Source organism: Vanellus vanellus (assembly GCF_965231255.1).
Source record: "Vanellus vanellus genome assembly, chromosome: 1".
In the NCBI taxonomy this organism is placed as follows: Eukaryota; Metazoa; Chordata; class Aves; order Charadriiformes; family Charadriidae; genus Vanellus; species Vanellus vanellus.
In genome coordinates this window covers 24,526,081-24,542,746 of record NC_138905.1, presented here as the reverse complement: position 1 = coordinate 24,542,746, position 16,666 = coordinate 24,526,081, and the positions used below count along the sequence as shown (strand labels likewise).

At 37.6% G+C, this 16,666-nt stretch overlaps 1 protein-coding gene across 1 annotated transcript in view; it reads right to left on the bottom strand.

Moving 5' to 3' along the window:
* The window catches only part of POT1 (protection of telomeres 1), a 70,008-nt gene that overhangs the window by 37,173 nt on the left and 16,169 nt on the right, over nt 1–16,666 (bottom strand). Inside the window, 2 exon segments of the mRNA XM_082497116.1 lie at nt 3,816–3,946; nt 15,606–15,720. Of these exon segments, the coding sequence (XP_082353242.1) occupies nt 3,816–3,946; nt 15,606–15,720 (246 nt within the window).

The window sequence follows — 16,666 nt, the reverse complement described above, 5'->3', positions numbered from 1 at the left end:
ACAATCAGATCACAGGCCTAACTTTTATGTTGGAGAGTGGGGGGATCCCCCATACAGTCATCTCTGCAGAGCACTGTCTGTGGCTGAAGGCCCAAATACAGTATTGCAATTCACTAAGTACTATAATTCATGAGAAATCAGCATCAGAAGTCATAAAAATGCATTTCAAGAAATATTAACAAAAATGTATTTAAAACTGGATAATCTTTCAAACCTGTTACTAAGACACTTAAAATTTTCATTCTCTGCAACAAACACTGAGCAAATAAAATGATTCTCTACCCACAATAATCCCAACAGAATCCTCTCCATTAAGTTTTTATTAGCTCTGAACCATCAGACCTTGCTGACACCTGTGTTACTATGAAGAGAAGTTACTCATTAGCAGCTGAGAGTGTAGCAGGGAACGGTCATTTTTAAAATGTGTTTGCTATCAATGTCAACTTCTTGAAAGTCTCTCTAAAGTATATCTGGGACACGGAAATGTGAATACGCACTGTAAGGACTATGTATATCCGTCTTCATTGGTAAGCGCAGCTCTGACAGACTATGGGCTCTGCTACCCTCTTGCTTTGCATGCAGCAAGCTAAGAGAAGGTGATAAGGCCTGAAGACAAAAGGAGAGTGAAGGAGGAACTGCAGTGTAATGAGAACTCTAATTAGAGCTGATTTCTTTTTTTGACTTGAAAGCCCTTGCACAGCAATCACGCTTACTACACTGGTTGTACGTGAAAGAGAGGATGGCGTCGCACACCCCTCCCGCTTCACTCCCAGCAGCTGGCACCAGCCTTCTCTTTCAGATTTTTACCTGCTCAGATCAGGTAAGAAAATTTCCAAAGTAACTGTTTGTTAGCCTGGGGTAGTCAAAACATCCCCATCCAGAAAAAGACAACTAAGTGACTCCAAATCATTCTAAGTTAGAAAGCAATTAAACAAGCTGTCAGCTTATGCATCTGAGGACATGTGGATTGAGAGCAGCTGGAGGTCAGTTAGGGCTGGAAAACACTTAAAACAGCTCAGCTGTGATGAAAAAAAAGTGTATGTGTGGGGTGTCCTGGTTCAGGCTGGGCTGGCCACTAACAGAAGGACAGATGCTCTCTTTAACCTCTCCCTTCCCAGAAGAGAAGGGAGAGAGACTTATGGGTTGAAAAGAAAACTAAAAGTACTTTAATGAAATATTAATAATATGAATAAAAGATAACAATATCGATAAGAAATTAATGAAATATATACAATATATACAAAACCAGTATCGAGCTCCCAGGATGACAATCGTGTCACTGACAGGCACTGGGAAAGTCCCGACTGGAGTCAGTGACTGATGCGAACTGGATTCCAGATCTAGATTCAGGAACACACAGATTGGGATCAAAGGCAGACAAACAGGCAGAATCCTCCTTGAATGCCCGCCACTGAAGAAGAATTAACCCCTTTGATCCCTCAGCTTTATACTGAGCATGATGCAGATGGGATGGAATACCCCGTTGGTCAGTTTTGGGTCACCTGTCCTGTCCGCTCCTCCCTGAAGGTGAGACCCCTTTACACTCCTCCGCTTCCAACCTCCAACTTGGTACATAACAAAGTTAGCTGACCTTGGTTGTTATAACAATAAGTATAAGCAGGAGCCTCTCTACATACCATCCCTTGGTATTAACTATAGACATCAGACCTTATCACTCTGCAAGCAGACAGCGTCTGAAAAACATGCCATTAATTTCAGAGAGTGCCATTATTTAGAAGAAACTGAACTGAAAAGTGAAATGACTGAAAACAAAATTGGTTCTGTTCTATCTCAAACCAGGATGGGGGTGAAATTAACAGACCCTAACTTTAAACACTGAAACATCATCTTGGAGAATTATAAAGTACTAGTTGATAAGGATTTTAGAATGATCTCCTCAAAAATTTGTTGCCCAATCAGGAGAACGGTGAGGTTCCTTATATGTACTATATCAATAGGTTTCCTTAATAAGTTTATATTAAAGGTAAATAGTGGAGCTGAGATACTATTAGGTTTGCATAAAGGAGGGTGCATACATAACTTCTCTGAAAGTGGTCGTGTTTGGTTTTTTAACTTGTACTTCCCATGTCTCAAAAAAATTCACTATTAACCTGCCACAGACATGCAACTTTTCAATTCTTTTATTTTAATCAGGCTCCTTTCTACCTTCTCCTTTTTCACACATCTATTATAGAATATGCATTTTGATTTCAGAAGCAATAAACATGTTTCTATCTCCTCTGAATTTCAGCAACAAGTATATCTGTGGAAGACTCACCCTACTGGATTCAGAGAGTATTTAAAATTTAGCATAAGACTTTCCCATTTGAAGTCAAATCAACGAACATCCAAGACTAACAACACATCTCAGGTACTGATTAGCAAGACAAGCTTCAAAATCTAAATGTAATTCCATTCCTAATTCTAATTATACATAAAGATGACCTTAAGGAAGCTTTATACTAACCCAGAATAGGTTAGTGTCCTGGTTTGAGGTAAAATAGAACCAAGTTTCTGTTCAGTAACTTTACTTTTCAGTTAAGCCTCTTCTAACTAACTGAACTCTCTGAAATTAACAGCATATTTCATTCTCTGCAACAAACTGTTCACTCCCAGAGTGATAAGACCCATGTTTATAGTGGATGCCATGGAGTGGTATGCAGAGAAGCTCTTGTTGTCCAAACCATGACAGTTAGCTAATTTCGCTCTCAACTTTGAATGTTTATAATCTATGTACAATATACATGAATAACTGAATTTGTTTCTGAGTCTTAAGAAGTTCTTCCTCAATAATCTCAGTGGTATAAATCTCAACTACTGGATAAATCTTACCCCTTTTTACATTTACTGTCATGTGGTGGGTTTTTTTTTCCCCTTTGTTCTCCTGCTACAGCATATCAAAATGTACATGTTTAGTACTACTGATCTTTGTCCCCTTCATTACCCTTTTGTACAATCCTAAATTTCCTAGATCTCTCAAAAAATGTTCTAATATGCACTTACTGTTTTTTTAACTGGCCTCTTTCAGGACATTTACCCATTTCTGCTATAATTATCTTAAGGAAAAAATAAATTATATAATTATGTATGATTATCTTGCACATTAATATATAACACAGTAAAAACATGTCTTTAGTACTATTATGCACCTATTTAAGTACAGTCCAGCATTACAAGACTTCCGTTTAGTCTCTGTAGTGTGGTTCCTCCACAGCAGCAGGCATAAGAAAAACATCCAGCAGTCGCAATACCAAAGCTATAAACACTGTTTCCTTCATGGCCTTTGATACAGATAAATATGGGGTAAGCCAGGATAACCATCAAAGACACAGCTAGAGCGTATTGCGCACTAACAACCCCAGATAGATTGCATTTGGGTAACTCTCCAGCTGATCTAAACTGCTCCACAACAGAAGCTCTAAAGTAATCCTTCAATTCTATTAGTTTGAAGTGGAATAAATTGTGCATATCTGTCAGTTCAATTCTGTTCACCTAGAAGTATTACTACATGATTTTTGCCAACTAGTTTAACAAATATTCAAAAAAAAAAACCCACGCTGTTCTGGAGTTGTCATGATGACATCTAACAGTTTTTTAAAGAGAGATATCAGCTTAGTGCTCTGACATCGTTTAAAAAATTTAAAAGTTTATTTCCAGTTTTGGTCTATACCATAACCATAGCTTTTATCCAATTGCTTTATCCAATGTCTCCATGTGTTAATTTCAGTACATGAAGAATTAAATTATTCCTACAGTCCTCTCACTGCAAAAAAGCAAGCACATAAACCACCACCCCCCCCCATCCTAGTACATACCTTTATTCTATGAAATCGAACAATATCTCCAACTTTGTAAATTTTTGGTAGGGAATCTAGATTTCCATTAAAAAGAGTGCATGTTAACTTGACATTTGATGGGTCCACCAGTGTTACAACTGAGCAATAATCTGTAAAATATAAAAGCGTTTGAATGAGTAATAGGCATTATGGAGTTATTAATATACAGATATTCAACTAGGGATGAACAACCATATGGCCAATCTTTTCCTGCTATGATCTGTGTAACTCTTCCAAAGTCAATTTAGTTACACTACCATAACAACTGAAGTGTGGCCCATCTTGCCGATAATTAGCCCAAATAACTGAAAATGAAATGGGTGATTAAGCGCAGGTCTGTGAGCCAGGAAAACACAAACCTTTTTCTTCTGTCTGCAACAGGCACACTACGTTTTCAGGTTTCAATTACTTCCTCTATAAAATGGGGAGGATATGTACAATCTTGTACAATCCTTTTCTAAGATTTATTTTTGCACTGTATTCTGAAGCAGTAATGAGTTCTACAAATTCTAAAAGCAAATTAAAGCATAAATTACTTATCTATCACTTCAGCAAAATACGCAAGATATATACTGCGAGGATACAGTCACACAGTGGGAGTCAGAAAGTATAATAAGAAACTGAAATGTGCCCTTTTGAAGTTAAAATTCAGTAACAGAATTTCACTTCTATTAATGACCTAAAAAGTAAATTCAAAACAAGAGAAATATGACAGAGGAAGCCAGCCCAGAAGAGGGCAACATTTGCAGATGACATAAATGAAACCTGTATTTTCCATTTCAGCTTACAGAAGCACGTGCCCTCAGATATCTTACAAACATAAAACGGAGTGAGAACACACTTGCTCTTTCACAGCATGGTAGCTGGTTAACTTGCCTGAGAACTTTTCAATACTTTTCAACCCAATATCAACTCGGCTGTATGTTTAGAACCTCAAACATCCACACATCTCGTCCTAGTTGCTTTTAATCAAGAAGACAGAGTGCTTTTGTCTTGGATACTTACTCTGCCAGCACTTACTAAAACCTACAGTCCAGGGCTGAATTACAGCTTTTTTTTTCAGCAGATCAGTAGAGTAATGACATCAGAACCCGTTATTTTTACCTTGTTGACAACCTTGATACATTTATGTATGCAAAATTTTGGCTTTTAGAAAGAGTTAGGGATGGTGGTCTGTGGATAAGCCCCCGCCAGAGCGGGCACACTCATGAAAGGACAGCGCTCATGGATAACCCACACCAGAGCTGTACTGCCCCAAAGGGGCTGCGGTCCATGGAGGAACCCACACTGGAGCAGAGGACACCACTAAGAAGGAAGGTACGGTGGAAAAAAAAAAAAGAGTAAGCAACATGTAGCAGCAGAAAGAAACTGCTACGTAATGACCCCAACCTCCTGTGCCACCATTTGCCCCCCTCAGAGACACAGTGACCTGCAGCAATAACCAGGGGAGTGGAGACTAATAGGGAGAAGGAGAGGTGCCGGGAATGAAGCCGAGCCTGGAAAAGGTGGGGAAAAGCTGTTTCCCCTAAGCATTTAAATGTTTCTCTTTTTTGTTTCTCAAGATATGAATCAGCTATTAAATGTTTATGTTAACTGGCAATGAATTAAATTCCCCAAGTCAAATCTGTTTTGCTCGTGACATATCTTTTTAAGTCTCAAAAAAACCCCCGCAAACAAAAAATCCAAACAAACAAAAAACCCCAACTTCCCTTAGCTACAAATCTACAAGGCAGTTAGTGATATTGACACTAAACCAGTTTACATATCTGGGAACTGAGCAAACACGTTATAACGCTAAAACAAAGTCGATAAAATCTCCATCATGCATTTTGACAAGGAGATTGACACAAAAATAAATTGTTGCTAGACAGCTTTGAAAACAACAATACTACCAGTCTACTAAAACTGTCAGACTTGCATCACATAAAAACTATAGGAAGGCAGTCAAAAGAAGAAAATTACCGTATGTAAACTCAGTGAAGAGATTCCCCAAACACGAAGACAGATAGATTACACTGGATTAAAATACATGCTTGTATCTGCGCTGCTTATGCTTATAAAAGAAATATTCTGCTGTTTCCAGCAAATATACCCTTCAATCTTACTATGATTTAAAGTTAGAAGTTTAAAATCTCTCATGATTTGAGTGACTGAAGTGTTGAAACAACAAATCCACTGGAGGCTTACTCGGAAAAACTAATTTTCCTACAGATACAGAAATCTAGTATTTCCATAAAATAGATACTCTTCTTCCTCCCCATGGTTTGTACACAAACTCAGTAATGATAAATGCCAATCTATTGCACTCCAAATTTGCTAAGCAGCATTCTTTTGCACACTCCCACCAAAGGCACAAGGCCAAGCGTCATGTATCACCTAACCTGACGTTCTCTGCTAGCATAAACAGGCACAAATAAAGTACAGCCGAGAGCTGACAAAATTGCAATTATTTACTACTGTATTTCTTTGGGTATGAATTCTAGAGGTTAACTTAACAGGTCAGCTGAAAAGCGATATGAGCAAAATGAGCAATTAAGAAGAAAAAACCCATATGGTTCATAGATTTAAAATCCTTTGAGGACACAGGATAACACATTACAGTGCATTGATATAATCCAACATAGGAATCGAGAGTGAAATAACAGAAACATTCCACATTAAAACTGTGGTTACTGTTTGATGCTGTGGTTGTATAACCGAGTCAGCTTCACAGATGCGCAGCTGCCTATTTAAGGGGAAAAAAGTTAACACGCTCCCTCCATTTTCTGTGCAATTAGCATACCCAAAAGACTAATAATCATCCTACTTGAAGTTGCAGAAAATACTATACTTTCTTTATATTGTCAGAGAGCACCTTATACATAATATAGGTTCTTGGTCTCTGTAGTTTTAGACTTTTATTCTTAACTATGACCTCAAAACATCACTTCTACAGCAAACCTAATTAAAATAAAGCTCTTCAAGAACAAAGCATAAAGACTGGGTTTTTTTTTAAAGAAATCCTCATGCAGCAAGTCCTGTTTGAAGGGTAAAAATAAAAAATCACCTGTCTTTCATTCTCCATCTGGAACGTGAACGTTGCTTTATGCTTTCCAGAGCAGCATTATAGTTCAGTGATTGAATTCACTTTTCTGCACAAATAATGAGAGTCAAACCCTAAACAGAATTGCTGAATTTAAATAAAGTCCCAGTGTTACAGGAGACAATATAATAAATGTCATTGTTCAAACTTGTGATTTTTCACAATATACTTTCCAATGAAGCAAAATCCCTCAGTTGGAGTCAATTTTCCTTTACTAGACAAATTTACTCGACTGATAACTTCTCTTAAAGAAGGGAAATTTTACCACTGGTAATTTTTACTTGTAATAATCTGTTTTAAAAGTATGACACAATGGATGCACAGCTCAGCAAATTTATATACTGTAAAAGAAAGGTTTTACTTTTACACTAGATTGACTCAGGTTTTAGGCTGATACTACACAGAACTCCAAAATGCACCTATTTTTTTTTTTTAATATACTTAGTTATTACGAACAGGTATTCCCACTCAGGCTTAACATCATGTAAGGGACAACCAGCAATGGATAGCTATCTGTAAGGATGCTTGTAACAGCTCAAAATTGCTGTTTATCCAAATAACAAGGAGATAAAAACAATGTTTGGTTAAATAGGAAATACAGAGGGATGCATCTGCCTTGCATGCTTCTTATACCCTCTCAGACCAGTCCTTACTGTTCTTTAAAAATACAATTACTTTAACCCCTTATTTGTTTTTTTTTTCTTTGTTTGTTTTTTTTTATTTCATCTCATAAAGAAACACAACTATTTGGTGATGCAGCTTTTCAGAAAAGAAATTTAGGCAAAGGAATTCATTACTATTGCAAGGACTATCTTAAAATCAACAATATTCCAAGTCAAGATCAGTAGATGGTTACATTAACTACATGGAGAACGCTGATCTCAAAGCTTCTACGTCCTGACTTCAAATAATTTGGAATATGAATGTCTTGTAGCCCTGTACAATTGTAACAGTCATTGAAAAGCTAAAGTTTCCTTCACTGTAATGACGCTTTAGGTTCATTCTTCACATTATAGCTTTCTTTTTACGAATGCCTTAGCATCTCCGTTCTTTTATGGACTGTTACATCAGTCATTAGTATGCTAGAGAAGGTCAGCATCTCTCCACAGTGTAGAGACACATAAAAAACTCAACAAAACCCCCAAACCCCACAGCTTCACTTACAAATTTATTTTTCTGCCATTGTAAGAAAACCAGAATTGCTACAAAAGCTTTGCAGGTTAGTAGTTACTGATGTTGTAGGAAGGCATTCAGTACTTACTGATTAAATATGCTTACTTTGGTTTTACTGAGGACTTCAGCAGTTCCTAACAAATATGCTTGTATAAACAATTTTTAAGGTAGAAATCACTGATCGAATTATGAATCCCCTTTTGGGCAATCACATATGTATTGCTGACTAATACTTAAGTGGAAAACTCACTATCCTGGATCAATAACTTCCCCCTGCAAAGAGATAAAAAGGTCATTGACAATGTTGTTGGCAATGAAGGACTCTAATTATTAATTGCCTTCTGTTTCTTATATTTCAATAGACAGAAAAAAAGAGTGAGATCGTTGTAGCAAATTATTGTCTTTTCAAAACTACACCACACATTAATGCTGTTTTCAAGAATTACTGAGGCCATTCAATACACAGTGTCTTTGGACTAAAGCCAAGCAGCCGAACCAGCTAACTGACCGATATGCTCAGCAAAACACAAGAAGAAAAATAATACAAATGTACAGCCCCCCATATCTCTGTGTGTGTACATAAACACACAGATATTCCAGAAGCCCAAAACAAAACCTCTAAAGAATGAAGCTGAAGATGTTTTACTACACCTTGTTATTTGTAACATGGAAATGCACTTAAGAGATACAAATATTCAGGAACTACCAGAAACATCTGGCTAAACAGATGCTTCAATGACATCATTTGTAAATTGTAGATCAAAGTAACTGTCTTGAGATTTCTTTCTATTAACTATTTATTCAACTGTTTAATTTTTCATTTCTTTTTTAAAATTTTTTTAACTTTTATTTATCTTCAATATTAGATGATAGGAAACAGCAATTATTTTCAAAAGAAACACATACAAACCACTGTGAACAGAAGGTAAAAGAATATTATTGTTATCTTCAGGCTCCAGAAATGAAATCACTATATTTACCTCTGCAACAGTTTTTATTCTGTTCTGCAAAATTTAAATACATGCTCAATATTCTGATTTGGAAAAAACAAACCAAAACACAATTTTTTAAAGAACAAAACTATTGCAGATTTAACTCTGCTTCCTCACAAACAGAGCATCAGATACCACAACAGTCTGTGACTAGTTTGCTTTGTACTCTAAAATTAGTTTGCTATTATTTATTAAGAATTTACTGGTTTCATTGAAGTTGCCCACATGTAATGTTGGTTTTTTTCACCTACATAGTTTTAAACAAATTCTGGGCTAAGAATTTTGATGAACTTGGCTCAAGAGCAAAAAATTGAAAATAAGAATCTGATTTATGGTTCTTAAGCTGTACTTTGGGCATGTAGAACTGCTGACCTGGAACTGTTCAAGGTTTTTAGAAGTGTACTTTCTGAAAATGCTACCTTTTATTAATTTTAACTCTAAGAAATAATTTGTAAAAAGAAAATAGTTACCATCCACATGCACATCTAGTTACCTAATGAGATTTTATTTCAACATGTGACATATGAATATACTAAGAGAACAAGCTAGGTGGAGGTTTCCCCAGAAAAATGGGGCATTACTCTTATGACTTATTGTTTACCAGCAGCAAGGATTCTTTTTGCCATAATTCTTCCCTGCGTTATGGAAAACACCGAGTAATATCTGCAGAAAGAAGGCGAAAAAGCTGGGGAAGTAGTAGTGTTGCATTGTAATGTCCCGAAAGTTTTCATGGTCAAGCATGCCATCTCTGTCATTGGACACCACTAAGACAGAGGAACTTGTTTTTCTGTATTTCCTGTTTTTACTCAGGCTAAATACTTGAGATGTCTGTGGGCTTAAGACAGGGGAGGGAGGAGAGAATCACTTTTGTTAAAAAATCTAAAATATCTAAGACTTTTGAACTGTTGGGGAAGGAAAGCTAGAATGTCATTTTGAACAATTCCAACAGACCTTCCAGCGGACAGAAACCCATCTGCCTGTTGCGCCAAACAGGACCTGGAGTACTTTCTTGGAAGTACTCAGTTTTCAAAACAAATAAAATACCATGTATAGATATTCCTGTCTGCACAACCTGAGCTGAAGCATGCTCAGTTAAAACCACTTCCTATGGAATAAATAATAACTTATAATCATACCCGAAACTCATTTTATGCATCGGTGTTTTAACATTCATCTAATACAATAATGGCAATCAATATGATGAACGCTTAATTATAGATTCTATAAACTGACAAGGCTAAATTAGGGACCACTTGCTTTCAGTGGGAACAGAGTGGAAACAAAGCTTCAGCCTTAAGCTTTAATACATGCAAGAAGGAGCAATATCTCATACCTAGGGGCACATCTATATTGTGAATAAAGACTCATATGGATGAAGTACAGTGGCTCCGCTGCCCAGCTTCCAGCAGGTACCAGCTTAAAGCTGTATGATTCTATTAACACAGTGTCAAAAAAAGAATGTGTTAGTGCAGGACTGTACCAGATCTAATGCAACTACAAAATTTTCTGACAAGAGCCATTTCGTGCCCTGGCAATTCAGAGCAATCATTGAGCATTTTGCACCCTCAGGCAGATTTATCCCTGGATTGAGAAAAAAAAAAAAAAAAAAAACAAACAAACCAAAAAACCAACAAACCCCAACATTGACATATTTAACTGAGTAGTGAATATTTTTTACACTAAAGCCCAAATAAATTAAAACTGCTTTAGAGATTTTCATGATAAACTAGCAAGTGAATTGCTAGTTTAGCAATTAGTTTAGAATCCGATCTTCAAAAAAGGCAAGAAGGAGGATCCAGGGAACTACAGACCAGTTAGTCTCACCCCTGTCCCTGGGAAGGTAATGGAGTGACTCATTCTGGATGTCATCTCCAAACACGTTGAGGAACAGGAAGTTATTGGAAGTGGTCAACATGGATTTACCAAGGGTAAATCGTGCTTGACCAATCTGATAGCTTTCTATGACGTTATAACTGGTTGGCTGGATGAGGGGAAAGTCGTGGATGTCATCTACCTTGACTTTAGCAAGGCTTTTGACACTGTCTCCCATGGCATCCTCATTAGGAAGCTGAGGAAGTATGGGCTAGATGAGGTGACAGTAAGGTGGATTGAGAGTTGGCTGCGGGACAGAACTCAGAGGGTTGTGATCAGCGGCACAGAGTCTAGTTGGAGGCCTGTAACCAGTGGTGTCCCCCAGGGGTCAATACTTGGTCCAATTTTGTTTAATATATTCATTAATGACCTGGATGAGGGGACAGAGTGTATCCTCAGCAAGTTTGCTGATGATACCAAGCTGGGTGGGGTGGCTGACACCCCAGAGGGCCGTGCTGCCATCCAGCGTGACCTGGACAGGCTGGAGAGCTGGGCAGAGAAGAACCTAATGAGGTTCAACAAAAGCAAGTGCAAGGTCCTGCACCTGGGGAGGAAGAATGCTAGGCACCAGTATAGGTTAGGGGCGGACCTGCTGGGAAGTAGCTTGGAGGAGAAGGATCTGGGGGTCCTGGTAGACAGTAAATTATCCATGACCCAGCAATGTGCCCTTGTTGCCAAAAAGGCCAATGGAATCCTGGGCTGCATAGGGAAGAGTGTGGCCAGTAGGTCGAGGGAAGTCATTCTCCCCCTCTACTCTGCACTGGTGACGCCACAACTGGAATACTGTGTCCAGGTTTGGGCTCCCCAGTTCAAGAGGGACAGGGAACTGCTGGAGCGAGTCCAGTGAAGGGCAACTAAGATGATTAAGAGAGTGATGCATCTCCCTTATGAGGAAAGGCTGAGAGAGTTGGGACTCTTTAGCCTGGAGAAGAGGGGAGACCTTATTATGGCGTACAAGTATCTAAAGGGTGGCTTGAAGGAGGATGGAGCCAGGCTCTTTTCAATGGTTCCCAGTGACAGGACGAGGGGCAATGGGCACAAGTTAGAACACAGGAAGTTCCGTTCAAATACACGGAAAAACTTCTTTACGGTGAGGGTGACAGAGCACTGGCACAGGCTGCCCAGGGAGGTTGTGGAGTCCCCTTCTCTGGAGATTTTCAAGCCCCGCCTGGATGCAGTCCTGAGTAATGTGCTCTGGGCAATCCTGCTTTGGCAGGGGAGTTGGACTAGATGATCTCTAGAGGTCCCTTCCAACTCTGAAAATTCTGTGATTCTGTGTGATTCTGTGAATTACAACCATCTTCAGTAATAAGAAACTTTTCAAATTGTGTCCCTGATCTCCACTGACATTGCTGTGTTTGGTTTTTTGTTTTTTTTTTTTTTTTTTTTTTTTTTGTTGTTGTTTTGTTTTGGTTTTTTATATTACCAACTGAAACTATACAGGGAAGATATATCAGGAAGTTATTAATGACATCTAGGCAAGGACTAGTTCTTAAGTAAATCAACGTTTTCCCTATTAAATTCTACTACTGATGAAACTGAAGTGATTAACCCATCAAGAGCTCAGTTGCAAACATCTGTACTAGTTGTTTCAGAGACACATTACGTTGATAATCAGTGCACCTAGCTTTATTATGGTTACATATCTGGAAAGAATGGCTGTCTTAATAATTTCCAGCAATCAGTGCTTGTCTAAGTAAGATATTCAAAGTCCCTAGGTTTCCAAAGTATTGTTAAAGCAGCTGAACAAATGACAAATCTACACCATATGTGATCCTTCAAGAACTGCCCTTCCATAATTTAGTCAAAGAGTAAAAATAGTCCTTTCTACATTTGAATAATTTCCTTCTTACCATTTTTGTTGCCAGCAATATGAGCAAAGGAAACAAAACCTTTAAAAGAGTTGTGGGGTTTGTTTTGTTTCTTTGCTTTTAAGACTGAGTTTTAAAACTATAATATTTTTCAAGAGAAAAGTACCTCCTTTCACCACTGTCAATACCCTGAATTACTACGGATAAAGCTAACCTTTTCACTTCCTTATACCTAAGAAACTATTGTATGTACTATATACCTAAGAAATCTATTACAATTGCAGCCTGAGAATATCAGTGAGCACCCAGCTTTTGAAAAAAATATATATATGTATGCATTCTATATATCTATATACTACACAGATATTGTAAGACTGATAACATTTGAACATTTAGCATTTGTAGCTAAATCACACCACAGTTCCATAAGGAGTATTCAGCTTTAGGGGCAGAATAATTTTTATTACTATTACTTCTAAGCTAGCAGTATAACTTGATTTGCTATACAGAAAGCAAACACACACACACTTAATTTAGTATTTTATGAATGTTTGCATTTCTTATTAGAAGGCAGAACACTTTTCGGTTTCCAGTCTAAATGCACTGAGTTCCTGCAGATACTTTCACTTACCGTTATTCCTCATTTACATCTAGGAATATCTGTTGTGATGTAATATACATAATGTAAAGCAATTGGAATTTGTACTTCTTCACTTTTACTGGGGTACAGTATTACCAAAAAACCACATTTCTTTTCCTGAAAAAAGTGACATTCAACTTTTCCACAGCTTTCTCCAACAACATTTGCTCATTCCTACACAAAGCAATCAAAACAACGTTTCATCTTAAAGATTTGCAATTTATTGTTTAGCAAAATAACTTTAGTGTATCAATGACTACGTAGAATATGACAATATTCGTTCTAATTTACTCTCAAGAGGAAAAAACCCAACATGCACTTTATTTACTATAAAAACAGATGGACCGTTACTGGCTCAGTTCCCAACTTAATGACTACATATATTTTTAAATGTTAACATTTAAATTAGATTACCCTATATTCTTCAGCCTTGTTTTTTGTTTATGTTTCAGAGTTGTTTTGTGAAACACTACTGCGTTCTCAACATTGAGTAAGAACGTAGAAGGGAAAGGTTTTCTGGGAGTAAGCCTTGTCACCGTCTACAACAAACACTGATGGGAATACATTTTGACAACCAAGTGTACGGGAGGCAGCGAATGGCTCTCCTGCAGCCACTTGGGGCACTGGGCCCCAGTGCTACAGATATGCTGCTGCTTCTGTTGACACGGTCAACAGTACTTAAAAATGCTGCCCAATTCCTGAAAGCTATTCATTAGCTTGTGCACCCAGTTAATGGGATATATTCTTGAAAAATCCTACATTGCTCTGCATAACTTCACTATGACTACTGAGTGGGCCGGCGGCCGCCTTTGGTACAGCTGACACTTAGCGTATGACAGCCCAGAGGGCCGCACACGCGCGCCTCGTCGTTTCTGTGGGCAAGCGTCAGACCACACTTGAGCCACAAGCACAGTGAAGCCACACTTTAGCTGCAAGTGACAGCAAAAATTTCCTGTCCGTAGGATCTTTCACACCACTGTACCTGTTTATCTAGCAGAATACTACATGCCCCAAATGGAAGTAATTAAGCATGCCCACAATACCAATTATATCAGTATAGTTTGGTTGAACTTACTGAAACTGGCATACGCACGCTCGCACCCACCTCAGAGACATTCCTCCCACTCATAGACTCTAAACTGATTCAAACAAAGATCGCTTGGGTTTCAAGAAGTGAAGCCATCTAAGTTGAACCTTAGTCGGACTTGGAATTTTTTTGGGGTGTGTCACTACATTTGCACAGCTTTCAGCTGTTTCAGGCTACCGAACGGTAAGCAAACCTCATTGTGGAAGGAACAGTACTGCAGGTATAGCACTGCGCTCGCACAAAGGCACTGACTGCCTTATCTTGGGTGCATCACCTTCAGCCAGCTGCTGGCAGTTTTTGAGCAAGTAAGATAACAGATCTGTTTGCAAAAGGTTGCAAAACCTGTTGCAGACAAGCCACTAACTCTTGGTTCCGGTTTAATGCTCGCTGCTTAAATTTCTGTATTTAGAAGCCAAATGTATGGCTATTGACATTCTTCAAGAAACTTGCATGTGTAATTAAGACCATAAAAATCAACAGTCGACATCATAATCTATTCTTTTTTGTTCAATTAGAAATACATTTAGAAGGAAAAAAAAAAAACAACTTTAAAATGCACAGTAAATTTATAATAAGCAGAAAATACTTTGATTAATTCTGAATCAAATAAGAAATTCTACTGCGTAACTGAATTCAGCAGGGATATCCCCTAGCTGAGTACTTACTGGGCACCTAGTGAAATGGTACAATCTTCTACAAAAACTTGCATAATCAGTAAGTGTTCGCCTCACAGACAGAAAAAATTATTCAGTAGTTCCACAAAAGTAACAAATATGCTGGCACCACATTTATAGTGTATCAGTACGCTGCTTGTCAAAATCTCAAGGAAGAAGAGGTGCAGGGCTTTTGTAATTTTTTTTTCATACAGGTCCTTTTCCCTCTTTTGTACTGACAGTATTAACTTGATAAATACTTTCTTCATTTGCTATCCCCACCAGTCTGCCCAAACCAACTCAGATATCCCTTACTTATTTGTTGTTCTCTTTCTGTGAGCTGAGCACCATGGTCAAAGGATCACCTGAATTTGTTGTTCTGGCTGATTTTTAACAAACATAGTAAGAATAGTTCTGTTTGGAGGAGGAAATTTAAAATCTCGTGAATATACTACATACCAGTTCCTTTGCTTACATATGGAGGCTTGAAGAACTTCACAACGCCATACAAATTCACTATCGTTCCATCTTTAAGATGATTCAGAGGAGTATACACATATTTTGGTGCAACAGACTGGAAAGGCATGATAAAATTAGGGAACAAGAAAAAATTATTCAGACATCCACCCAGACCCTTTTCTTTTAACACCATCCACCCTCCAATATGCTTTATTTCATCTTAAAAAAAAACCAAGAAAAATGGTTATCTATTTCTATCTTACTCACCTTAGAAACTCTAAAGATAAATATATATATTCACAGGCAATAAAGCACACAAGACTTGCTTCCATTTCGTCTTGTGATTGTATCTTCATTACAATACACTAACCAGGCAGTTAAAGTAAGTTTCAATATGTGAAATACGTGAATAATAGTCATTATAATAAAGAACGATGGAAAGCAATTTTGTAATTCTAATTGGCTGTGTCACTGTACAGAATCACTGTCTTGGGGGGATGGGTTTACCTCTCACAGCCATTGTGTAAGTCTTGCTATTAAAACAGCACACTTGTTGGAGGATTAAAGAAATTAAGGTCTACCTCCTACTATCTAAGGAATACTCTCCTCTCATCTTAAGGTTACATTATATGCTGATTAGTTGCTCTTCAAGAATACAAGTTCTGCCAAACTGACTGCAAACTTGTTTTCAATTACTATATCGGGGGAAAAAAATGAAACTCTTCATAAAATTAACACAAACTGTATCATCTTCGGGACTAAATCTTTAACTTTATGATAAAGAACAATAAAATTTCATACACCAATTTCTATGCCTTTAATATACTATTTCCTCAAGAATTTTTATTTAGACACATAAAGGCTTGTTCCAAATAGTAAGCAAAAGAAATGTTAAGACCAATACGTGAAGTCGATTCTAAATCAAAGGAAGATTTATACTTCCAGTTTTTTAAAGCATCTTCTTTAGAGTGCAAGTTACCTTTCTAGTTCATATTTCCTAAGTCAACATACAGCCTATTTTGGGATTGAGATGGGAACTATACTGCAACTACAGAAAAAGT